At 37.3% G+C, this 25,647-nt stretch overlaps 1 protein-coding gene across 10 annotated transcripts in view; it reads left to right on the top strand.

Moving 5' to 3' along the window:
• eya1 (EYA transcriptional coactivator and phosphatase 1) overlaps positions 1 to 25,647 on the top strand; it is a 90,085-nt gene that overhangs the window by 46,222 nt on the left and 18,216 nt on the right. For 3 of the 10 annotated variants that reach the window (XM_067435189.1, XM_067435190.1, XM_067435188.1), the window contains 10 exons: positions 2,419 to 2,546; positions 2,994 to 3,059; positions 4,775 to 4,852; positions 7,238 to 7,304; positions 7,666 to 7,811; positions 9,294 to 9,431; positions 15,845 to 15,927; positions 16,309 to 16,495; positions 18,148 to 18,290; positions 19,072 to 19,155. In XM_067435189.1, coding sequence (XP_067291290.1) covers positions 2,423 to 2,546; positions 2,994 to 3,059; positions 4,775 to 4,852; positions 7,238 to 7,304; positions 7,666 to 7,811; positions 9,294 to 9,431; positions 15,845 to 15,927; positions 16,309 to 16,495; positions 18,148 to 18,290; positions 19,072 to 19,155 — 1,116 coding nt within the window. In that variant the 5' untranslated portion in view covers positions 2,419 to 2,422. Of the gene's footprint in view, positions 1 to 2,418; positions 2,567 to 2,993; positions 3,060 to 4,774; positions 4,853 to 7,237; positions 7,305 to 7,665; positions 7,812 to 9,293; positions 9,432 to 15,844; positions 15,928 to 16,308; positions 16,496 to 18,147; positions 18,291 to 19,071; positions 19,156 to 25,647 lie in introns of those variants that run through there. The other 7 variants (XM_067435192.1, XM_067435191.1, XM_067435193.1 and 4 more) reach the window with 7 other exon arrangements.

Below are 25,647 nucleotides of genomic sequence, written 5' to 3'. Positions count from 1 at the left end.
GCAAGAGAGAGAGAGAGGGAGGGAAGGAGGGAAAAAAACACTATTTGACAGATGGTTGAGGTCTGTCCAGTTTCAGGTAAGAGGGAGTTGATCATTGAAGCATCATTGAAAAGCAACCACTTGTTTGGCAAAGTGCATCGGTTTGTGGCGTTGAAACGCTCAGGACTTCAGGAGAAAGTGTCTGGAAGTTTTTGTAAACTCCTGGAAGTGTGAAAGAAACAGGACAGAGGGAGTTAGAAGTGTCAGAAAAGGAAACCGTTTGACAAACAAGGTTTGTGTCAGAAACTGACGTTATTTTAAAAGCAAGTCAAGTTTTAACATCTCCATGACATGGATTATTTTTCCCCTGTTTTAACTGCGACCATCTGTAACGGATATTTTATAGCCGATCAAGAACGACGGCTAAAAAGAGGTATGATAATCTACGCTGATAAAACGTTTCTTATTTCCTCCTCTTTGTTATTCATAAAAATCCAAATGTTTGTTGATAGCAGGGACACGACCATTCCTAATTGATTCTGGCAGAGCGGCACGCAAGGCATTATGTTTTTGGCGCAATTAGTGCAATAATGCTTTTCTGAAGACTGATGTGTGTTTTAGTTTTGCGGCCACGCTCACATCACACACAAACACCCGTAACATACATCCGACCGCAGACGCACACTGGCCTGACCTTCCATTTGCTATGCATAATAAAATCCCGCGAGTGCACGATGGAGCCAGTAGAATAATGTTTTCAGTGGCGTGGCCCTCGGTACATAAACAAAGAAACAATTAAGACGCTCGCCAGAGCAAACAGCATGCTTTAGTGAACTCTTCAGTCGCTCTCGTTGAGGTTTGAGGCCTCGCAATCACACATCTCTCTCACACGGCTCCGGCTATTGCTGCTTCAGATCAGAGATCGCTGGGGAAAATGAATGTATGAAAATTGCAGCGTGCGCCTCGGGGGCCAATAGTGGTTCATTTTTAATGATTAAAATGAGAAAGTCAATCACTCATCAGATGTCTCATTAATTGTTAAATTTGTGTCAAATGTCATATGATGTGCCTCAGGGGAATGTCCTTGTTAAGTGTATCTCTCTGGAGAGCTGATGGAAGTAAAAAAAAAAGAAGAATTATTGTTATTATGGTTGCATTTTATTTTACAGTATGTGTACTTACAGAAAGTACAGGGTAATATGTAACTACGTGGGTTAGGTTTAGGTGTAGGTTCAGGTTTAGTACCTAGTTATTACCATAGTATGTACACGGGGAACAGGACTAAAAATAAGAGTGCAGCCATTATTATTATTATTATTATTATTATTATTATTATCATCCTCTTTTTGCTGTTCTGTAATTATATTGTTAACCAATATGTTGTTTATAAAGTTCATTTATACAGATTGTTTTATATGTAGTTAAAATTTAAAAATAATTCCCAATAATGTGGTATTTTAAATACAGATATTTTTGTATGTATTATATAATCATTATTTTTTTAAATGTTTTAATTTTAAAAGTGTGTTTTATGTAATTGTTATTTAGTAAATGCTATAAATTAATATTTATTTTAAATGCACTCTTTTATACTCCTGCTGATCTCTCTCTCTCTCTCTCTCTCTCTCTCTCTCTCTCTCTCTCTCTCTCTCTCTCTCTCTCTCTCTCTCTCTCTCTCTCTCTCTCTCTCTCTCTCTCTCTCTCTCTCTGTGTGTGTGTGTGTGTGTGTGTGTGTGTGTGTGTGTGTGTGTGTGTGTGTGTGTGTGTGAGCCTGTTTATGTGGTTTATGAGGACACAAATTTGTATAACTACATGGGTATTACACTGGTATTACACTATAAATGTGGTTTATGGGGACATATCAAATGTCCTCACAATTCAAATGGCCTTAAAAACATACTAAATGATGTTTTTTTGAGAAAGTAAAAAAGCAGAATGTTTCCTGTGATGGGTAGGTTTAGGGGCAGGGGCAGTGTAAGGGGATAGAAAATACGGTTTGTACAGTATAAAAACCATTACGCCTATGGAGAGTCCCTGTAAACCACATAGACCAACATGTGTGTGTGTGTGTGTGTGTGTGTGTGTGTGGTCAAGGTAAACCCTAATTTGTGAGGACAAAATGTCCTCGAAAAGATGGCAATATCCGAAATGCTTGTCCGTGTCTGGACGTTTTTTGGTCCCCATGAGGAAAACAGCTTATAAAACAGACTAAATTATGATTTTTAAAAATGTAAAACTGCTGAAAGTTTTCTGTGATGGGAAGGTTTAGGGTTATGGGGTAGAATATACAGTTTGTACAGTAAAAATCATTTCTATGGAAAGTTCCCATAAAACATGAAAACACAATGTGTTTGTGGGTGTGTGTGTGTGTGTGTGTGTGTGTGTCATTCAATAGCATGTGACCGGCCCATAATATGTCTATATGTCTCTTCCTCTCAGGTCTATGGAAATGCAGGATCTAGCTAGTCCACACAGCCGAGTAAGTGGAAGCAGTGAGTCCCCGAACGGTCCCAACATCGACAACTCACATATAAATAACAATTCCATGACACCAAATGGCACTGAAGGTACGTCTCCTCAGCTTCTCGTGAGTCGTATACCTTCATTACCTGTTTTTAACTTGCACATTCCCTTTGTATAGCATTTATGCTCTTGTGAAAAGTTAAATCTGTGATAAACATGGATATGCAATATGTTTTACTCCGTTTTAGCTATTGGTCAGTCAATAATATTTTCATCCCTGACTTTAACTTTATTGCTGTAATAATTGAATTCTATATTTTTAAATCTACTGTGCACTTTAGGACTACATACGTATATGTGTGCACTATATAAACTGTAGATCTCTCTGTGTTTTACAGATCACGTTACAGTCCATAAGAATTTTATTCAGCTCTGAAGTAGTTTACATAATGCAATCTTGACTGTGGTTTTTCTCCATTTCTGTGGTGATAAGCCCCAACCTGTGACAGCGCAGATTGTCATGTGTCCTGTCCCATTCTTTCTCCCTATAGGTGATAACATCACTATGCTTACCACAGCTGACTGGTTGTTAAGTTCTAGTTCACAGTCCGCTGCAGGTTTGTGCAGTTCTGGCGAAACAATGAAAGGACAATACTTGGCGTCATATGTGAAATTACACACGCTTTATAGTCATTTCACCCCGAGGCAATCCTAACAATTCCATCCGATTACCTTCACGAATGTGAAAAGCCAATTTGATGTGCTCACATCTCTTCAACTATTGTGCCTTTCATTTGGACTCTTGTTTGGCATTCTGTGTTGTGTTATGGTGAATCTGTTGAAAGCATGGTTTGAGACTTTTGGCTTTGATTCCAGACCGTCGATGAATGGTAAAGCTGTGGGCACGCGTATGTGCGTTTAGCTTTTTATTTGATGTTCTGCAGGACGGTTTTATGGCTATGTGTGGTATGTGATAAGACTAGTTCCTGCATGTGCCGTGCCACTATTTTCCCGTATCCCTTCGAGAAGGAGGGGTGGGGGGAGCGTTGGTACGTATTCAAACCGCTCCCCGTCGACATGTGTTCCTTTGAGGGAGAGCATAGCTGCAACATGTTCGACATGACAAGCTGATGGCTACCTCAGCCATGAGGGATTTCAGTGGGCATGACTCTGTACCCACATAGTGAATTTTGTTTTCATAAATGTAAACCTGCACCCCACCCCCTCCTGAGACAGAGATGGATTCATTTCAAAGATCCGGGCCTGTCTAAACGCTGTGAAATCGTCTCCCGGTCGCCCTCATTGTAGTTCTAGCGGTTGGGTCAAACACATTTTATACACCATGCATTGCCTTGACATATCAATTATGCTGCACGTCCATGCATTCCACAGTTTATTCCTGCCATTAAATTCCACCTTTTTTGCCTGTTTTCCCTTGATGCTACATAAAACCCTTCCGGTAAGAAATCAAGTGACTAACCTTTAGACTAGATCAGTTGGTATTAAATAAAGGGTATATTTTCAATGTAAAAAAAAGTAATTCACTAAATAAATAAAAAATCGAAATGTAACATGTATACATATACTGTCATTCAAAAGTTTGGGGTCGGTACGATTTTTGAAGTTTGTAAGTCCTTTATGTTCACCACGATAACAAATACAGAAGAAGAAAAAAACCCATTGTGGAGTATTTTATTTTTAGTCTTTAGTGTCATGATCCTTCAGAAATCATAATATGCTGATAAGTTTGTGGGAAGATTCTAAGGTTATTAGAAAGTTCAAAAGAACAGCATTTATTTAAAATTAAAACATTTTGTGTGAATTTCTTCAACAACAAAAAAAGACCCCAAACTTTTGAACATATCATTCTACATGTCATTCTGTCAGAAGTGGATTGGAGAGGTTTATGTATTTAAATAAGAGTGTTTATTATGGCTATTGTCCTTAAATCAACACCAGAGCTGTGTGTATTAGAAGGGAGTTGTCATTGTCTTATTTGTAGAAGAGATTAGCTTTAATTGTTGGCCTTCTCCTCTGAGTTAGCCAGGACAGAACTGTTGAGACCTAAAAGCTCTATTATCTCAATAGAAACCCCAGTTCATTACGCCACCCTTACAAATCCCAACCACCTAATGATCCTTTCCACATTGTGAGCCAATGAAACCATCTGGATGAGCACTTTGACATCACAGAAGTTTGTTTTTCTGCTATGCTTTAAATTTGCACATTACCTTGAGATTAGGTCTGTTGATTTTACAAGCAGAGAGGCATTTGCCTGTAGTGTGGCTTTGCTAGAGCCGTCACAAATGCTCTGCTTTCCTTCTGTTTGCAGTTAAAACAGAGCCAATGAGCAGCAGTGAAATCGCCACCTCTGTAGCAGACGGCTCTCTAGACAGCTTCTCAGGATCAGGTACGGCACGCACACACTCAAAGCTGTAGAGCTGACTGGTGGGAGATGATCCCAGAGATGGGTTCCTGATAAGCGGAGGCCCAGGAAGTGTCCCTGCGGCTGGGGCTTTAGTAGTGTGAGGCTCCTTCTCAGTTCCCATGCCAACAGGCGTTGAGTTATGACCCTACCCAGCCCCCTCCCCGGCCCAAATCGAATGACACCCCATCCCGTGGTCCTCACACCCTATAGGTTTAAGTTGCATATGCCTTTCTAAATCGCAGAACTTTGGACCAGATTTAAGACAAGAGACGTGACGTGTAAATTGATTGATATAAAGTGCCTAAATTTCGAAGAAACCCAACTAAACATATTGGAGCTACAAAACCAGATTGCTTGCATTGTGTTAAACGCTATACTCTCAATGGTCTTTATTTCCAATCTTAAGCATACAAATTTAGATCGGTCTATTCCATGTTATAGACTCCTCACATTACTTACTAAGCAAATGCGAAAACTTCATGGAGTATTACATTCCTGCTAATTTGTCTTATTTCCCTACCTATTTGACTAAGTACCTGATACCTTTATGTTAGACTCATATAAATCATGGCTCGGACTTCTATCTCTGAGAATATGAATGAAATGAGGTCATTTGAGACTGTTTCATACTCAGGGGATGCAGTAGTGCAGAGGTTCAGTGTTTGCCCAGACCAGGTGCTGAGGTGTGGGGAAAAGGCCCCGTTTTCAGGGCACAGAGAATATAGTTACATAGAACAAGAGCTCCTTAACTAACCCTTACTTTAGATGTCACAGCCAATTATTCACAAACGGCAAGAACATTCATAATACCGTCACCCCAAAGAAAGACATCCAAACCCTACAAAAAGTAATGCACAAAGGGCTTATATTTAGCAATCTAAAAGTGATAATAGCCAGCCTAATAATATTATTAGTAGTTATTATATTTTTTTTAATACTTACTATTTAATTCTCTTTTCAAATAGTTTTATTGAGGTTAAACATAAATTATATATATATATATATATATATATATATATATATATATATATATATATATATATATATATATATATATATATATATATATATATATATATATATATTAATAATTAATTATTATATATTATTATTATTATTAACAAAACAATTTTTGAAAATAATATTACAGTTTTGAATTAAACAATTTTTTAATTTAAATTTGTCTTCTAAAAATATATTACATATGACCCTTGACCTTGTCTTAAGGGTAATTATTTTTATTATTTTTATTTTTTATTTTTTTAATCTTTTAACATCTGAAAGTTTTCCATTGATGTATGGTTTGTTAGGACAATATTTGGCCAATATACAACTATTTGAAAATCTGGAATCTGAGGGTGCGAAAAAGACTAAATATTGACAAAATCGCCATTAAAGTTGTCCAAATAAAGTCCTTAGCAATGCATATTACTAATAACAATACATTTTTGATATAATTACGGTAGGAAGTTTACAAAATATCTTCATGGAACATGATCTTAATCTCCTAATGATTTTTGGCATAAAAGAAAAAATTATAATTTTGACCCATACTGTTGGCTATTGCCACAAATATACCTGTGCGACTTATGACCAGGGTCCAGGGTCACAGTTTTTTTAAACACAGGACGAGATGTAAACATCCTTTACATGCGTGCACCAACCAATAGAATCCTTGAACTTGACATTTGCATTATATGTATAATAATTATATTTTATTATATATTACATTAATAATAATACATTATTTAGTTATTTGAAAATGCTATATTTTTTTATAAAGTTTTTTTTTTTTTGTTGCTATGAAAAAGGTACCTCCTAAGTGCACTACAATTTGAGCGCAATTTCCCAGACTTAAGCCATGCATTCATTGGCACATCAAAAGATCTCATGTTGCTCTGTTGTGTTTGTGGGAGTTCATTGAGTGGCCCTCCACACCGTCATTAAGGGCTGGGAACCACAGGGCCGGTATGTGTCTAATGAAGGCTCCTTATGTGTACTACTTACCTGTAATCAGGCCTGTTGATTTCTCATTGTACAGTCCACTTTAAACCCTCCGGTGTGCACGGCTATACATCATTCCCAGCTCTGTGTGTGTGCGTGTTTGTGGACACTAGGCCTTTCCATCCTGTGTAGGTTTTTTATGTATACAGTCAGCAGAAAAACGCTCCAATATTACCTGATTATTTTCCTTCATTATTGCTATTAATTTATCAACCTAAAATAAGGTTAGCGAAATAAATAGTGTAATGCAATGTAATTACTGTTTCCTTGGATTCCAGAAGTTCTGTTGGCAAAGAATAATATTTATCTTATTTTTTAATGTTTGAATATGTGCTTGCCTCTTTTCTTTTTAACTCTCCACAGCCATTGGAACCAGTGGCTTCAGCCCAAGACAAACTCACCAGTTCTCTCCCCAGATTTACCCTTCCAAGTAAGGCTTCTTTTATTTTTCTTTAAAAAATAAGCAGCATCCAACTTCATTTGGGCCTTTAATTAGATCCTTCTGGCAGATTCTGGACTCTCCGGCTGCTTTGTTTTCATTGATGTCTGCAGCTTGCATACTCCGAAATCTGTTGTAATTATTATCTTGCGAAAATTTCCCCTGTGATTTATTTTTCTTTCGCAATGTATATCAGCTGCTTAATGGCTAGATTTTTCTCCGTTTCACAGCTTGGCCAAATATTTATGATTAAGTAGCAGAATCACAGAGAATTTGTCTTTGAGCAAATTTCACGATATGGCCTTTTGGGTAAAACTATGTCTCCCTCTTCTCTTACTTTGCTCTCAAATAGCAGACCCTATCCGCACATTCTTCCGACTCCTTCTGCCCAAAATATGGCCGCGTACGGACAGACGCAATACACCACAGGAATGCAGCAGGCTGCTGCCTATGGCACTTACCCTCAGCCAGGCCAGCCCTATGGGATTCCAGCCTATGGTAACTGATTCATTTCCTTATTTTATATGCGTCAAAGCTTTGTAATCCAGGTTGTGCTTTGCTGTTCACTCAAGCAGATTAACTTCCACCCTTACAAAACATTTCTGTATTTTCTGTCATAATACTATAGCAACTTTGTCTGGCTATCACCAGATCAAGCTCAGTTTAAGACTGAACATTGTTTTGGGGAGTCTGCTCTGTATTTTCTACTGCACAAGAGGCGTGATCAACGAGCATTGTTCAAATGAGTCTCTACGCAATTGGATAGTCCTTCAACCAATCAGACCACAAGAGGCGTGATCAACGAGCATTATTCAAATGACTCTGTACGCAATTGGATAGTCCTTCAACCAGTCAGACCACAAGAGGCGTGAGCAACGGGCAACAACCCATCATCTCTATCCGTCATCGTGTTAAACCCGCCAATAGCGCGCCAGGTGGATAAGCCAGTCTGCGATTGAGCAGCAGTAAAAAATTATTGTACAGGTTTCCAGACTGAGTTGCCGGGCAAATTAAATGGCCAGCAGATCAAGCTGAGTTTACCCAGTCTAATAGCAGCTATAATAATTTTTACTGCAGAGTGTTGGTCATTTTTAAAATCACTTTTATTTATGGACAATGAAAATTTGAACATCTTTATAAATATGTTCATGTGTTTTTTAATACATTATGTGCAGTCTAATATTTAATATCATGAGCAAATTTATAATCCATACTACACTTTTTTTAGATAGTTCCTTTTAGTGAAAATTATGGCCAATATTTGATGTTTCTTGGTTCTTTTGATGCCTTCAATCAAACTGAAAGTCATAAAATGAGGTGCAGTTTGATTTTAGCATTTGTAGCATTTAGACCAATACTAGCATGTAGCTTTAAGATTAATTCTTAAACTTAGCTAACAATGTGCTGATCACTGGCTAATGCTTACCTCAGCCCTTTGTAGCTCCTTTTCTCACCTTCAGTCGAAACTTGGGACTCTGCTGACCTTTTGTTTTGCGTTTGCAGACTCAGTGACTCCTCCTGACAGTTGCTAAATTCATGCTAGTTCGACAGATACGGGAGATATAAGGATTTCAGTTCGCCGTGTACACACTGAGCCCGACTCACGCTAGAAATGTTTTTCCAAGGGTTTGAACGTTGTGAAACCTTTGCGAAAATATGCGCACAGATAATGTTGTTTAGGTAGAACAATCTCGAATATGCTCCCGAGAGGTCGCGTGTTTGTTTGAGTGGAAGCAAATCGCAAACCTGCATTGGGCCTGATTCAATCTAATCAAAAAACAAGTTTTGTTTTAACTCCAACCAGCAAATTCTTGGAAATCTGTGCTGAGTCTGGCGCAAACACTTCAATGCAAAGGTTTCTTGAACCATGGCCCAGTGAGAAAAAACAATTTATCCTTTATTTTTTATTCTTGATTGACGTGAAAGGAGGAACACTGAGGATTGTGCATCATACTGCTCTGGTGTCACTAACTGATTTAGGTCCATTGTGGGCAGGCATCAAGACAGAGGGCGGACTGACCCAGGCCCAGTCTCCAGGCCAGAGTGGTTTCCTCAGCTACAGTTCCAGCTTCTCCACGCCTCAGACGGGACAAGCACCCTACAGTTACCAGATGCAAGGTCAGGATCACCCTCTTCTCTTTTCCTTTTCTGCTCTTGCCGGTGGGGTGACAAAATAGAGCCGTGATTCCTCTCAAGCCCCCTTCAAAAGAGGACACAATTAATGGCAGACACGGACCAATTCATAACATCCCCGAGCAGATGGTTGTATTAGGTTGTAGTTGGACACAGTCTTTTTTGCATTAGGCCTGAAGAGAAACATCACAGATGGGAAAAATCCCTTTTTCCTATTTAAGACCAATCTTTTTCTCCTTCGCACTCGGCAATGTACATTCTCAAGTATGTTTGCTTAAAAAGGAACACCCGGGACTCTCGTCTTTGAGGTCAGTTCATGGAAGTCACACTTGCGTACTGGGAATTAAACGTGCATCAGGCAAATTGCCTGCCACCCTGTGTTTTTTTTTTTTTTTTTGAGACATTGTCCTGGCTCCAAAGCCAACAGTCTTTTTCTGTCGTTCTATTTCTCCCGTCTTTCTCCCTCTAGTGTTTTCCTTCGAGCCTCCAGCAGTTAGTGCTGGTTTGAGCTCTTTAATCTCCAAATAATGTGTGACAGTAGAAACATCTCCACGTTTTTGAAATCTCTCCAGAGCATCTCACAATAAATAATGTGACATATGTGGTCTGTGGAAGCTTCTTTTCCATGCCTCATAAGTAGAAACTTTCTGTTTCTGCTGATGCTGGTTCAACACCAGGGTTGTAAGTGTTACCCTGTTCCGACCGCAGAAGTTTAAAGGCCTGTTCACACTGTTCAAGTCCAATGAGAATAAATGTCATGAAAGCATAGAACCCAAAGTATGCATCAAATACCAAATTTGAGATATTTTTGGAATAATTTCTAAACTGTAACAACAAATATTGTTGGTTTAACTTAAAAAAGTAAGTAACCTGGTTGCCTTAAAATTTTGAGTTCATTGAAATAAAATATTTGAGTTGATACAATGAATGAAATTGGTTTAATAAATTGAAACTAAAAATATTATTGTATCTGAACCACATAAAAAAATGTGATAAATCATGAAAATAGCACAGTTTGGCATGTTTCACTGCGTCATCACAAATAAAACACACAATTACCCAATATGCTTACAAAATCGTTTAACATTTAAATAAAGGTTGTCGATTCTCAAAAAAATTTCATTGAAATAACTCAACTTTTTTAATTTTAAGGCAACCAGGTAACTTATTTTTTAAATATATATATATTTTTTACAGTGTAAAGGGCCTTGTTTAGCATCCAGATAATAAAAAAAAATCAACCTAGCTGTCAAATAAAAGCTCTTGAATGCTCATCGCAATAGAATATTTTGGACTTAGGAGTTTGTAGGGATGTTTTGTTTCATTTTAAAATGTTGTTTTGAATGACTTCTTTATGCCCAAATTTGGTATGTATAGTCTTTAAAGCAATAGTTCACCCTAAAAGTGAAAACGATGCCATAATTTATTCACCCTCATATCATTCCAAACCTGATTTATCATCTTCATGCAGCTATTTTCAAAAAATAAGACCATGTCTTTCAAAATTCTTCAAAATTCCTTCTTTCTTTTCACCAAAAATGATGAGTGAATAATAACAGAATTATTGTTTTTTTTGCATAAAATATCCCTTTAACTGTCATCTCACATCTGTGCATTGAGTTTATTGTAGTCAGAAACTGAGGTGCCTTCAGTCTTCCTTTCAAAGCCCTCGCAGCCATAAACACATTAGCCACTAACTGCAAGAGCAGATGACAGATGACCATTAACCAGGCCAGTCTGTCTCTATTGGCTTCCTCTCTGTGCCTCATCGATTAGGCAGGTCTGGACTCAGAGGAAGAGTACACGGTAGCCAAATGTAGACCCCCCCCCCCCCCCCCCCCCCCATCTATACTATACCAACTGCTGTCCCATAACCCTAGTAGATCGAGCCTGCACCCAGCTGTCAGAGGGAATACAATTAAATTAATGTTTTTACAGTGCTCTTTCATGTCTAATGGAACAGCGCTGGCTTTCTCTGATCACCATCCAGAAATGTAACACAGAAGGACCGTCCCGGCTTAAAATGACGAGGTCTGGAGTCGTCACACATTGTGGGATTATCATAAATATCACAAAATTGAGAGATAATGTGGGAATTTTAACACTCTTGGCACTCTGATCAAAACTAGTGGTGTCAGTGATCAGGCTTTTGTTCAATTATATGGAAATAAATCCAATAATATTTTGACTTCCAAAGCTTCCTTTTGTGATGTCTATTAAATGATATATCGGTATGCATATATATATATATATATATATATATATATATATATATATATATATATATATATATATATATATATATATAACAAGCCATGAGCTTTAATTGATAAAGAAAGAATAATTTTCTGTCATTTTACTGACATTTAATTCACTGTACGAATCTTGGATGAATCTTCCTGACAGCATTTCACTCAGTATCCAAGTATAAATTAGGATTTAATTTTCGAGTTTCACACCTGTTTGAGTTTTGCTTCTTTTTCCATAAACATAATGGCTCTAAAGCAAGATAGACCAAGAGAGAGAGATCTCTCGCTGATTTTGACTAAGAGTAGATGATAATTACAGCAACAACTGGGCCTCCCTCCATTCTGCACACCGTGTGAGAGGAGCAGCAGACTGCCTTTTAAAGAAGCCCATCTGGACTTGATCGCTTGCTCCCTAGAGAGGCCTACAAAACTTCTGCTACAAATATTGTGCACTGATGATAGACATAGCCCATGGCAAGAGGACTGATCAAGCACAGCAAATGGACTCCCAATTGGAGAGGCCATAAGGAGAGCCAGTGTCTCGTCTTGAGTGAACTAACTGGAGCAAGACAGAGCGGAGAAGGGGGAGGAACGGGGGAGTTTTTTGCCCCTGGGAAAAACCAGGCCTCTCCCCAGCATGGAGTCATTCTTTTGGGACCGGAGGGGGTCTTGCTTGGCTTTTATGTGGCTCCGGACTCTCTCTGGAGTCAACTGCTTTCCTACGAGTCCTGGCTTTTATGACTTTTTGAACTGTGGATTTAGCTAATTTGTTGTGCAATGGGAGTTTGATACGTCTCGCTCTAAATGACGGCCCAAGTCTGGAGAGGAAGTCAACAGCTTTTAGAGCACCTCTTGCTGTTCTTTAACAGAACACAAGAGATTAAAAAAAGAAAGAAAAGAAACAAACTTGCTGGTTGAGCCAGACAGTAGCCCACAAGTAAAGCTGCCCCCCTAGTACCAGAAGATGAAAGAGTTTGCTTCTGTTTTTTTGCATATAGCTTCAGTCCAGTTACCATTTTATTTAAACACATTTAGTTTTTATTGTGACCATTTTATGTTGTGATAAATAGCTGATGATTCCAAGGCTTCCCACAACTCTTAGCAGCAGGTTGTACAGCTGTTCAATAGTTAGTCACCTAGTTATTTTAGTTAGCATAAGAACTTCTGCAATAATGTGCCAAAATTAATTAAAGGGAATATTCCGGATTCAATACAAGATAAGCGTAGTCAGCATTTGGGGCAACGTTCATTACCAGAAAACATATATATTTTTAATCGTCACTCATTTTCTTTAAAGAAGCACAAATTTAGGTTACAGTGAGATACTTACAATGGAAGTTAAAGGTGACGTTTCTGGAGGATTTAAAAGTAGGGATAAGAAGATTTTAAGTTCATAAAACCACTTATTTTAATTATTCTGTTGAAACCTGCAACATTATTTCAGCTGTAAAGTTGTTCTCAAAATATCTACAGTAGTTTGTTACTATCCACTGTTGATATCAACTAATGCTATTAAAAAGTGTTTTCGTCAATAGAAACACCTTAAATAAAAAAAGGATTAGATGAAAAATAAACACTTAAAGGGATACTTAACCCCTTTTTTATTCCCTTAACTAAAATGAGTTGATACATACCTCTCTCATCTCAGGTAATGCACTTAATCTCTCTGATGCGCGGTGATGATCTGATAGCATTTAGCTTAGCACATTAAGCCCAGTTCATTCACTATGGAACCAAACAGAGATCAAGTTAGAAGTACCAAACACCTCCACGTTTTCCCCATTTAAATACAGTGACACGAATAGTTGAACGATCAAGTATGGTGACAATATAAAACGTGGCGCGTTTCTAATCGGATTAAAAAGGAGAACTACAATGTATGGCGGAATAGCACTTCTGAGAGTACTTTGGCTCGGCGCAGTAAAAGGTCCCGGCCGAAACATCTTTCCTCAGATCTCCCCCTCACTCTCTCATTTCTGTCAATAGGGAGATGTGAGGGAAGATGTTTTGGCCACAACATGAAACTCTCTGACCCCTCCATAGACAGCAATTTAATTTTCAAGGCCCAGAAAGGTAGTAAAGACATCGTTGAAATAGCCTGTGTGACTCCAGTAGTTCAAGAATAATTACTTTATTCAATTTTTAGTCAGTCTCCTGCACAGTTTACATTGTAAATACAGTGTAGCTGTCATCATCAGCTGCCGTAGAACCTGAAAGCGCTGGTCTGTTTACAACGTAAACTGCATAGGAGACTGACACAGGCTACAACGAAATTGTTGAATAAAGTTGCTATTTTTGTTTGTATTTGCGCACAAAAATTATCCTCAACGCTTCATAAGATTAAGATTGAACCCCTTGAGTCACATGGACTATTTTAACAATGTATTTCCTACCTTTCTAGGCCTTGAAAGTGTTCTTTAAATTGTTGTCTATGAAGGGGTCAGAGAGCACCCGGATTTAATCAAAAATATTTTAGTTTGTGTTCCGAAGACGAACGAAGGACTTACGGGTTTGGAACGACATAATGGGGTGAAAAATTAATTGACTTTTTCATTTTTGGGTGCACTTTACTTTAACTTGTGCTGAACCAAGAATATTCCTCTACACCAGAATTTTTTTGTCTTCAGTCTGCTTGAGAATTTCAATGGGACTGGAGCACTTTGACTCCAAAAAGCACCTCGAAACACGGTGTACCTCCAGGCTGTCCCGACCCCTATAACTCATGTCATGTATGTTATTAAGTCATTAGATGCTATCTCTCTATAGAGAGATTTAATTACCCAGAAGGTGCTTCTTTGAGCAGCTTGAAAAGAAGACATATGCATATTCATTGAGGCAGGATTTCAGGTAAAAAAGACCTCCCATCTCCCTCCCCCTCATTCACAACAGTGGCACTGTGTCTGTCATTGTAAAGGTAGCGATGGATGAAATAATAGACCCAACCCCCTTTCCTCTTTCTTTCCGACCATCAGCCAAGATCCAATCACTGATATGGAGAGAGAAAAGATAGAGCCACTGTTATATCCCACCCACCAACACACACACACACACACACACACACACACACACACACACACAAAAAAAACCTCATGCCCGTATAGAACCTGCAAGGCTTTGTCTTAAATGCCTTTGAGGTAGTTTAGGTCATGCTTGGCTCGTCCCCCATCTATAATATAAAAATGTCATTAATGTTGAAGGTTATGTTACAGCTATCGCTCTTAGAATTATATCTCTTACATCAGTTTCAAACAAAGGCTACACTAATACGAATCCATTTGAAAAGCATAATTATCTTTACGTTTTGGCTCTCCGAGGATAAAGAGGCTTTTTGAAGACGCTCTCTCAAATAGATAACTCTGAAAACTCTCAGGTTACACGTTGTTGGTTGGATTGTTCAGTGACATTCAGAAACTTTGATTCGTGTTTAGTCATGTGACACATATTGTACCCATAGATATCTATGTTTATACCAGCATGTCTGTGTGTTCTATTCACTTTGCAGTATTCGCTTTCAGTATTGGTAAAGATAAATGTTACTTCGTACTTCATATGACAATACTGCAAATATGGCAGAAAATTGACTGGCAATTACTGTCCTGCGGCATAACATGAGGAACGTTGCGTTTTAGACCATAAGGCAATTGAGTGTGACCTGGTGGACACATATTTTGCTCATAAAAGGATTGTGCCAGAAGAATAGAGAACTTTAATATGTTTGGTCTCTTTGTATCATCTCAGTGAGCTTTTATTACGTTTTATGCATGCACAGTAAGATGATTTAAAGGGATAGTTCACCCAAAAATGAAAATTCTGTCCTCCTTTACTCACCCTCAAGTTGTTCCAAACCTATATGAATTTCTTTCTTCAGCTGAACCCAAAAGATGATCTTTTGAAGAATATTTACTATTTTTTATTTCCATACTATGGAAGTCAATGGCTTGGTTATCATCATCAACATCAACTGTTTGGTTACCCATATTCTTCAAAATACCTTCTTTTGTGTATTTTCAGTATGGACGGAAAAAAAACGCGAGTGTGGACGAACACTGTTTTCAAATGGACTGTGAAAAATGGACTGCCTCATTCTATTTAATTTTTCTGTGCGTTTTGCATTGTGATAGCTCAGTGTTATGTCTTTTTCTCTCGTAGGAGGCAGTTTTACAACAACTTCAGGGCTGTACGCTGGAAGCAATTCCCTCACAAACTCAACTGGATTCAATAGTACACAACAGGTAGCTGTAATTACATTTATATCTCTGACTATCTAGTCTGTTGCACACGTTGAAATTGTATTTCCTCCTTTTGGCACATGCGCTCAGTATTTTTTTCCCCTTCCTCCTGTAAGTCTTTATAGAACATGTGTACGCTCGCATATTACTCACATGATATGAATCACTCTAAATGTCCCGACCACTGTACGCAAGGATTACCTCTTGCTCTTTTCGCGTATGAATTATGCCACGAGCGGAGAGGGAAAAAAAGTGAGGACAGATCGCTGTCCAGATGTAGCACACAGGAGACATATGTTCACATTTACGTTTTGGAATCTGTGCTGTAAAGTAGCAGCGTTGTGTGCTGCTATCTCACATTACCGCCTTGATGTCTTTTTGCAGGACTACCCCTCCTACCCAGCTTTTGGCCAGAGTCAGTATGCGCAGTATTACAACAGTAGCCCCTACACCTCTCCATACATGACCAGTAACAACACCAGCCCCACCACACCCTCCACCACTGCCACCTACACCCTACAAGAACCTCCATCAGGGATCACCAGCCAGGCCATCTCAGAGCAACCGCCAGGTAAGGGAGTTCAGTTTTCAGGGAAAAAAGAAGGAGGGAATAAAAACGTCCTAAAAGTTGCTGCAAAGACAACATGTGATTGGCTGATTTTACAATGCGTAACACTGGTTGCCAAAAAATCCATAAAATAGGGCCCAATGTACTGGAATTTTCCTTTATTGATTTTTCACTGGAGTTTTACCTGTATTCTGAATTGCACATTGTGTTTTAGGATTAAAAGGAAATGTTCGTAAATTTAAGATAAAATGTCTTGGCAGAAAATTTCCAGTACTTTTCCTCTTTTCTGTGGGTATTTTATATATATATATATATATATATATATATATATATATATATATATATATATATATATATATACACACACACACACATATACATATTATATAAACACAAACATTTATTTTAGAATGAATTAATTGTGATTAATCGATTAATGACAGCACTAAAAATTATTAATATAATGGACAATCATTTTCAAATACTTCAGAACTATATATATATATATATATATATATATATATATATATATATATATATATATATATATATATATATATATATATATATATATATATATATATATATATATATAAATGTATATATATTAGGGCTGTCAAAATTAACGCAAATAATTTTAACGGCATTAATTTTATTAACACGCAAAATAACGTGGCCTAGCCCATTAGTTGGACAAATTGAGATCAGCCATAGATGTAAAGGATGCAGCAGCAAATATTAATAAGGAAAGAAAAGGGTAAACATTAACATTGCTATTCTAAAACAAGTGCAGTTATAGCCCACAAAAGCTACACACAAAAAAAAAAGGGAGTTCAATAGATAGCGCGCAGCTCTTAAAGGGGTCACACTATATTCCAGCTCTTAAAGGGGCCGCACTATATTTCTACTCGTGGAATATGGACCTCCTCTGGTATGGTGTGGTACTGGTGCTCTCCCAGGTCCTCATGACAGCTTTCACATTACCAATTTTTCATACAAACAGTGCCCTGTTCTGAATTAAACTGCCAGTGTAAAAACTCCCTTTATTTATATTCTTAAAATGAGAGAAATCACTGCTTATTCAGAATTTTTAAGCTTAGGCTTAAGAGACATGAACAATTTCTTTGATAAACATCAATGACCTTTGAATCATGTCTAGTCTTCATGCTCTGTTGAGTATGGTTTTACTAATAATAAACCTATATTGGCATAAAGCATGCATATATATATAATATATATATACATACAGCTCTGGAAAAATTAAGAGATCACTTAACATTGATTTTAAGTGGTCTCTTAATTTTTTTCAGAGCTGTATATATGCACTTTTGAAATGATGCTCAGCCAATCAACGTCGGGGACCGAACTATTATGATATATACAGTATTTCATTCACGCATTTATTTCCAAAAGCTTTTAAACCTAAAATTAAGAACAGATGATATAGTGCATAACACCCCCATTGCCATTGCTAAAGCTTAAATGGTATCTAGGGTATAAGGAGGTCAGATAAACAGCATGATATTAGAGCATGTGGGCAGCAGCTACAGCACTGAGCACTGGATGAGGTAAATGGATCCAGCCACAATTTGAAGTTGAAAGCCTTTTATATTTTCATCTTTTGATATACTTTTTGCCATTCTTTTTTCCTGCAGGAGAGTACAGTACAATCCACAGTCCATCAACCCCCATTAAAGATTCGGAATCAGATCGATTGCGCCGAGCTTCAGATGGAAAGTCACGTGGCCGGGGAAGGAGGAACAATAACCCATCCCCACCTCCTGACTCTGACCTTGAGGTATTGGACCGCATACCGCTCTGTCAATGTATCTGACTGGAAACACAGTGATATAATTCATTACTAGAAGTGTCCGTTCTGCTCAATGCCTTACCTTAAAAAAAAACAATGCATGTTTAAAGAGTGACACTGAGCGCATTTACATGCCCCGTCTTACATGTTGCAACATGTAAATGCCCTAAACAGAGTTTTTTTGGCGAAAGCTTTGTTTTGCATGCTTCGCTTTGCATGCAAACGCCCTAATAGCCATTCAGTCAGTTTATTTAGTGTGCACGTCACATGTTTGGACAAACCATATCATTTCAGATGTCTTGTAAACAGTTTTCATCCATTGTTATGTTTTTATAATGAGCAGATTTCTGATAATTGTCATCATGTAGTTGTGCGTGTAAAACACTTTAGAATTCAGTTTGGTTTTAAATCATGTTCTAAGCAAAATTTTTATATTTGAGCTGTACAGTTCAGATCACAGGTCGTGGTCTTTTCATTAGCATGACCCGAATCTCAGGAAGGTTTCGGCCCCATTAGCAAGCTGACATCATAGCATGTTAACAAATCTAGTTAATTAGTTTGTTGGTATCGATTGTTTTAATGCATCGGGGGCTGGGGATGGATGGATGGTCCGGTGGTGGTTCTTCCAGCAGTTGCGGGGCGCTATGGTGACCATCAGTCCTGCGTATCTACCGATCCCAGGGCACATGAATCTATGCACCCTTCTTATTGACAATCAGATCATCTTGCATGCTGAGTGAGCCATTGATTTTGCTCTTTCTTTTCTCAGCGCGTGTTCATTTGGGACTTGGATGAAACGATCATCGTTTTCCATTCCTTGCTCACAGGATCTTACGCCAACAGATTCGGAAGGGTAAGTGATGTATTTTAAATGCAAACCCAGGCAAATATTGTGGCAAAGTTTAGAAAAATACACGGAAAAGGGTCTGTTTGGGTACACCGTCCAGCTTCGAGGAACTCAGAGTTCAGAGTAATTGTTTCTTTTTTTAATATGATCGTCGAGGCCTCGCAGGCATTCGGCTCGGCCTGCAGCTGTCTGAGTTATGTGGCTGGTACAGGCATGGATTACAAACCAGTTGCACCGAGAATGTCCATTGACACTTCTTAAGGGTTTTTTGTCCTTCAGAAATGTTTCATTGTTAAGTTTAATTAAGCATTTGCCAAAACTGTCCTTTAAATGAGGTATTATAGCGACGTTGATGACAGTTAAGAAACATTTGTGTTTTTGTTTTCGATTTTTATATACAGTCAAACCTAAATTCATTCATACCCGTTCAACATTTTCTCACATTATCACAGTTTATTCGCTGTAGTTTAGAAAATATGACAAGAGCTCAGAGTTAAACTGTGTCAGAATAATATCAGATGTCAGCTATTTAATTTATGTACATAATTAGATGACACCAAACCAAGCAATGCTTAGTTTTGTTCAGTCTGAGAAAAAGGAAAAGAGGAAAAGAGAAGAGGAAAAGATCGCATTAGCAATTAAAGGAAAAACATTTCATGGTCAAGGCTAAGTGTCTGAATAACTTTGGTCCCAAATTTCTGGTTATCATTTTTACTGGTAGTCACTGTATTTAGAATTTGGGGGTATAATATGTCTCATTTTACTTTATTTTGCTATCCTCACTTACATACATGAACTATAGTGTCCTGCACCCTAGTAAAAAAAATATATAATTGAAAAAATTATAGTTAACACAGTAATATAGTGAAATATTACTACAAACTTTTTTATATTTCTATATATTTAAATTGTAATATTCCTGTGATGGCAAAGCTGCTTTTTTAGCATTATTACTCCAGTCTTTAGTGTCACATGATCCTTCAGAAATCATAATCAAATATTTAGATTTTCTGTTCAAAAACATGATATTCTGAAAAGTTGTGCTATTTAATATTTGTGGAAACAGTTAGACATTTTTGGGATTTTTTTTTAAATTAATAGACAGTTCAAAAGAACAGCATTTATTTAAAATAGAAATCTTTTGTAACATTATTCATGTCTTTACTCTCCCTTTTGCCTCAATTTAAGGCATCTTTGCAACAAAAAAAGGACTGTCCCCGAAACCTTTTGTAGTGTACAGTATATAAAACATAATATTTTGTGTAATTTATACAAAACGTATATTTCTGTATGTAAAATCGATATTTTGTGCGTTTATTGACAGGATACTGTTATAAGACACAATGCCAAATTTAGCAGGTTCAAAAGGGTTATGAACATGCAATAAGAACGAGTTTACTTATGTGGTCATTGTATTTGTTATTTTATGTAAGCCATCATAAGCTATATTTGAACTTTCAAAACAAACAATTTGGGAAATACGGCGATCTGAAATTCTCAGGCTTCGTCAATGATCTCATGCTTTCATTTAACTAGTGCGTCGTTCAATTGCCCAGATGATATTTTCACAAAAATCACGAAGTCTGAGTTCAACATGCGTGTGTTTTTAAACCCGCTTTGTGTCTGAAGAATGTAGAAAGCTGCTTCCTTGTTTGAGGGAATAAATCACAGACTTGGCATTTTTTGGCTGAGCTTCTTGAAGGGCTTTTTCTTTGTGGTGAGTGTAGATGACAGCAGCGCTCGGATGTCAGTGGAACGGGGCCCGGCGGCTGGTTTGTTCTCTTTGTTCCTCAGGCAGGGTGTTTGATGGGGGTGGTGTTTTGTTTTAAGGGTGAGGGAGCCCTGGCCCTCGACCCTGCACTGTTTATTTACTTTATCTCGGCTGAGCATGCTGGGTAAAGAAGCAAAACTCTGAGAGCGCCTCAACCGCATCCACTCTCTCTCTCTCACACACACACACACACACACACAGCTTCAACTGAGCCGTCAGTCGCCCTTCTGATTTTAAGGTCTTTTTCCCAAACCAATCTTCATTTATAATGTGACAGTGAGCCCCCATCCTTCTTTCTCTTCCTCTCTACTCTCAAAATCTGATTACAAGTTGCTCTTTTCACATGTAATAATTTGTGTCTACTGAGATTTAATTAGACAGAGGAATATATTATAATAATTTGATGGGAGACTTAGAGATTTAATCTCCAATTTTCTGTTATTACTTTTAGACACACCTAATTGGAATCTATTTTTAAAAGTTAAAACAAGAAATTCATATTTTTACTGAGTGAGAATGCATCAAATTGACAGTAAAGACATTTATAATGTTAAAAAAGATTTCTATATCAAATAAATGCGGATCTTTTCAACTTTCTGTTCATCAAAGAACCCTGTGTCACGGTTTCCACAAAGATATTAAGCAGAACAACTGTTATCAACATTGATAATAGTAATAAACACTTCTGATTTTGAGATCCCAAGCCAATCTTCATTTATAATGTGACAGCAGGCCCTTATCATTCTTTCTTTTCCTCTCTGCTCTCGAAATCTGATTACAAGTTGCCCTTTTCACACTAAATCATTTCTACTGGGGTTTGATTGGTCAGAGGAACATGTTATAATAATTTAATGAGAGAATTAGAGGTTTCATTTCCAGTTTTCGCTTGTTACTTTTTGGCATACACATAATTGGAGTCTATGCTCAAATTTTAAAAGTGTAGGGTCATAAGATTTAAAAATAATAATAATAATATGGTAACACTTTAGTTTAGGGACCAATTCTCACTATTAACTAGTTGCTTATTATTAGCATACATATTACTAGGATATTGGCTGTTTATTAATACTTATAAAGCACATATTAATGCCTTATTCTGCATGACCATATTCTATATCACTTAATTCTACCCAATACCTGGACTTAACTACTACTTTACTATTTATTAATAAGCAGTAATTAGGAGTTTATTGAAGCAAAATTCATAGTTAATAGTGAGAATTGGACCCTAATCTAAAGTGGGACCATTTATACTTTTAATCAGCAAAAATGCATTAAATTAATTAAAATTTCTATTCAATTAATTATTCCTTGGATCTTTCTAATTATCAAAGAATCCTGAAATCCTGCTGCTTAGTATTTCCACAAAAAAACTTTAAACAACACAACTGTTTTCAACATTGACAATACAAATAAACACCTCTGATTTTAAGGTCCGTCTCCTTTACAACGATCTTCGTTTATAACCCCATCGTACTTTCTCCTCCTCTGCTCTCGAAATCTGATTACACGTTGCCCTTCTACCAGAAATATGCTCTTCCCATCTACCCTGCAACATCACAAACCGCATAATGCTCTCTTAAATCATATCAGCACACTCATCTCAAACCCTTACATTAGGAAACCAAGGTGCTTCACGTTTCTCCGATACGAGGCGTAGATGACATAAACAGAAAGAAAACCCAGCGAAATGCATTTCTTCCAGGGAGACCGTTGAGGAAGAGCTCTATAAATAGAGCCGTGTTGGAGAGCTCACTGCTGTGGTTATCAGTTATCCTAATTGGCATCAGGGCAGCTCGCTCCCATAAAGCTGATGGTTCAGGCCAGCTGTGTGGCCGTCAGACCCGGAGGGAAAGCTTGCAGGGTGAGGGGGTTTCGGAGGGGAGGACTTGGCGCCCTTCGGGTGGCGCTGATGTGTGGGGACAGGTGGCAGCGAGAGCAGAAGACCCTCTGGCACTCCGGCCTGCTTGTATTCTTAACTCTCCTGCTGAATGATTGTTTAGATTTAATTGGAGAGGATTCGTCGAGCCGGAGAAGTGCACTTTGCATACCTCTCGCCACCAAACCTGCTTTTATTAACTGTCAGATACACACACAGGTGTTTATATTGAGTCCACTGACTGGCAGGTTGAAAATAGATGTAAGGGGAAGAATATTGAGACGTTTTGTTTTAAAGCAGAGAAGCTCTTAAAGGGATAGTTCACTTTAAAATGAAAATTCTGTCATCCTTTACTCACCCTCAAGCTGTTTCAAACCTGTATGAATTTCTTTCTTCAGCTGAACACAAGGGAAGATATTTTAAAGAATGTCAGTAACCAAACAGTTAACTGGAGCCATTGACTTCCATAGTATTTTTTTTTTCCTACTATGGACGTCAATGGCTCCAGTTAACTGTTTGGTTACTGACATACTTCAAAATATTTTCCCTTGTGTTCAGCTGAAGAAAGAAATTCATACAGGTTTGAAACAATTTGAGGGTGAGTAAAGGATGACGTAAGTTTAATTTTAAAGTGAACTATCCCTTTAAGAAAAGACCTATTTTTAGATTAAGCTATATATTTAAATGTTTATTATTATTATTGTTATTATTATTATTATTATTATTATTATTATTATTATTATTAAAAGTGCTGACATGAGAGCAACTCAGTATATGTAAACTGCTAAATTATTGATCTTTTCTTTTCATGAACCCTCTTGTTCTGTTTGGGAGTCTGAGAGACTCCATGACTCTTTAAATAGCTTAGAAAACATACTTAACATTGAAGTATCAGGTTGATGACTTCCTGCACTCATGAGAACTGATTATAAACATAATTTTAACTTGCTAACATGCATCCAACGACCTCCATGAAATATATTACTTCAGTTTGGAGTCGCAGAGACCTCAGATATAAACAAAGAATAATTGCAATGGATTTTCACATGCAAAAGGACTGTAGAAATGCCTTCCTGATGATTTAATTAGCTTTATTGGACTTTTTTGCAATGTTTTTTTTTTGTTCCTCGGGTCAAAAAGAACCCAGATTGGTCCCATTTTAGTTCCAATTGTTACTATAATATATAAAAGTCATGTTTCACACTTAATCATTTCTGCCTTGTTATTTTTTGATTGGTCAGTGATACATTATACAAAAATTGGATGAAATAATTAGAGGCTTAGGGCCAGATTTACGAACAGCTTGCACCAGCGCAAACCCTCTTTTGGCATTGAAAAAGTACTGTCAGGATTTAATAAAGAAAGACATGAAGAGAAAAATTAGCACTGAAAAGGCGTGGACAGGGTTATTTTTGCGGCTGACCTTGTAGGAATTTCCCTTTCAGGCGCAAAATTCTGGTCTTAATTTCTACATTTCTGCTATTATATTTATATGCACATAATTGGAGACTCTAAATGTTCAATCTCAAAAAGAACATGAGGGTTAATAGTTTAAAATTCACGTAGACCAACATTCAAAAGTTTGGCATCAGTAAGATTAAAAAATAAATAATAATTATCATTTGATCAAAATTGATAATAAATGTACAGTAATGATATTTATAATGTTTCAAAAATATTTCTGTTTCAAATAAAAGCTGTTCCTTTCCACAAAAATATGAAGCAGCTCAACTGTTTTCAACATTTATAATAATAATAAAAAAATGTTTCTTAAGCATCGAATCAGAATGATTTCTGAAGGATGTGACACTGAAGACTGGAGTAATGGCTTCTGCACATTCAGCTTTAAAATATATCAAAACAGAAAAGTTGTTTTAAATTGTAATAATATTTCACACTATTACTATTTTACTGTATTTTTGATCAAATAGATGCAGCCTTGGTGAGCATTAGAGACTTCTCTCACAAACATGAAAACTGCTTACTTTTAAACATAAATGCAGAGGAAAGAAAATAATTATGTGTACCATCTAAAATATGCTAATTTGTATATTTATTACACACAATTTTTGATACTCAAGTGTGTGAACACCATCTTTAAAAGCTCATCAGTGTCTTTACTGGTGTTCTGTTCTTCTTGTGTGGTTTCCCCTCCTGCTGCCCGCGGTTTAAACATTTTCATTGTCGAGTGTGACATGTAATCAGTAAAAAGCTCAGCCGTTTCTTCAGGTGGCTTTAAGCTCTAATCCCTGTAGCAGAGCTCTCTGACTCAGCACGGCCGTACAGACACCGGAATAAATCCCCTCCTTTGCTTTCCTCTCTCATTCGCACACTCGCTTCATCCTCTTAATGAACAACGGGAGGGTGGCCTCTGATTCGAAAAATAAGCCCATGTGGAATGAAGATTACAAAAGATGATTTAAAACTGAATACTCTAAACATTCATTTAATAAACCCCGTGGCCTTGTTTTAAGCTTGCACTACAGTGTTTCTTTGTCTCAACACTGTGTACTGTCACTTTAAATGCACTGACTCCTAAATATGTGCAGTTTGGTTAAGATAGTGACCAACCACTATATGTACAGTATACTGTAATCATGAAAAGGTGTAATTTTGTAATTAGCTTCCTTAATGAGTGTTGACTAGGTATTTAAGAGAAAAACACACTGTGTCTGGTTCATTAACAATTTAGAGTGCAGTCACTCCAATCTTTGTGTCAGCTCTAACACAACCTTGAGATCACCATTACTGTCAGTATTGCATTACGGTGGAAACTGAATACATTGAAAAATTTCTTCTTCTTTTTTTCTTTTTTTTTTAAAGAAGAGTCCATTATATATGAAGTGAG

The sequence above is a fragment of the Pseudorasbora parva genome, chromosome 24 (assembly GCF_024679245.1).
Source record: "Pseudorasbora parva isolate DD20220531a chromosome 24, ASM2467924v1, whole genome shotgun sequence".
Lineage (NCBI taxonomy): Eukaryota > Metazoa > Chordata > Actinopteri > Cypriniformes > Gobionidae > Pseudorasbora > Pseudorasbora parva.
The sequence above is the reverse complement of the archived record's forward strand: the minus strand, read 5'-3'. Positions and strand labels throughout refer to the sequence as shown.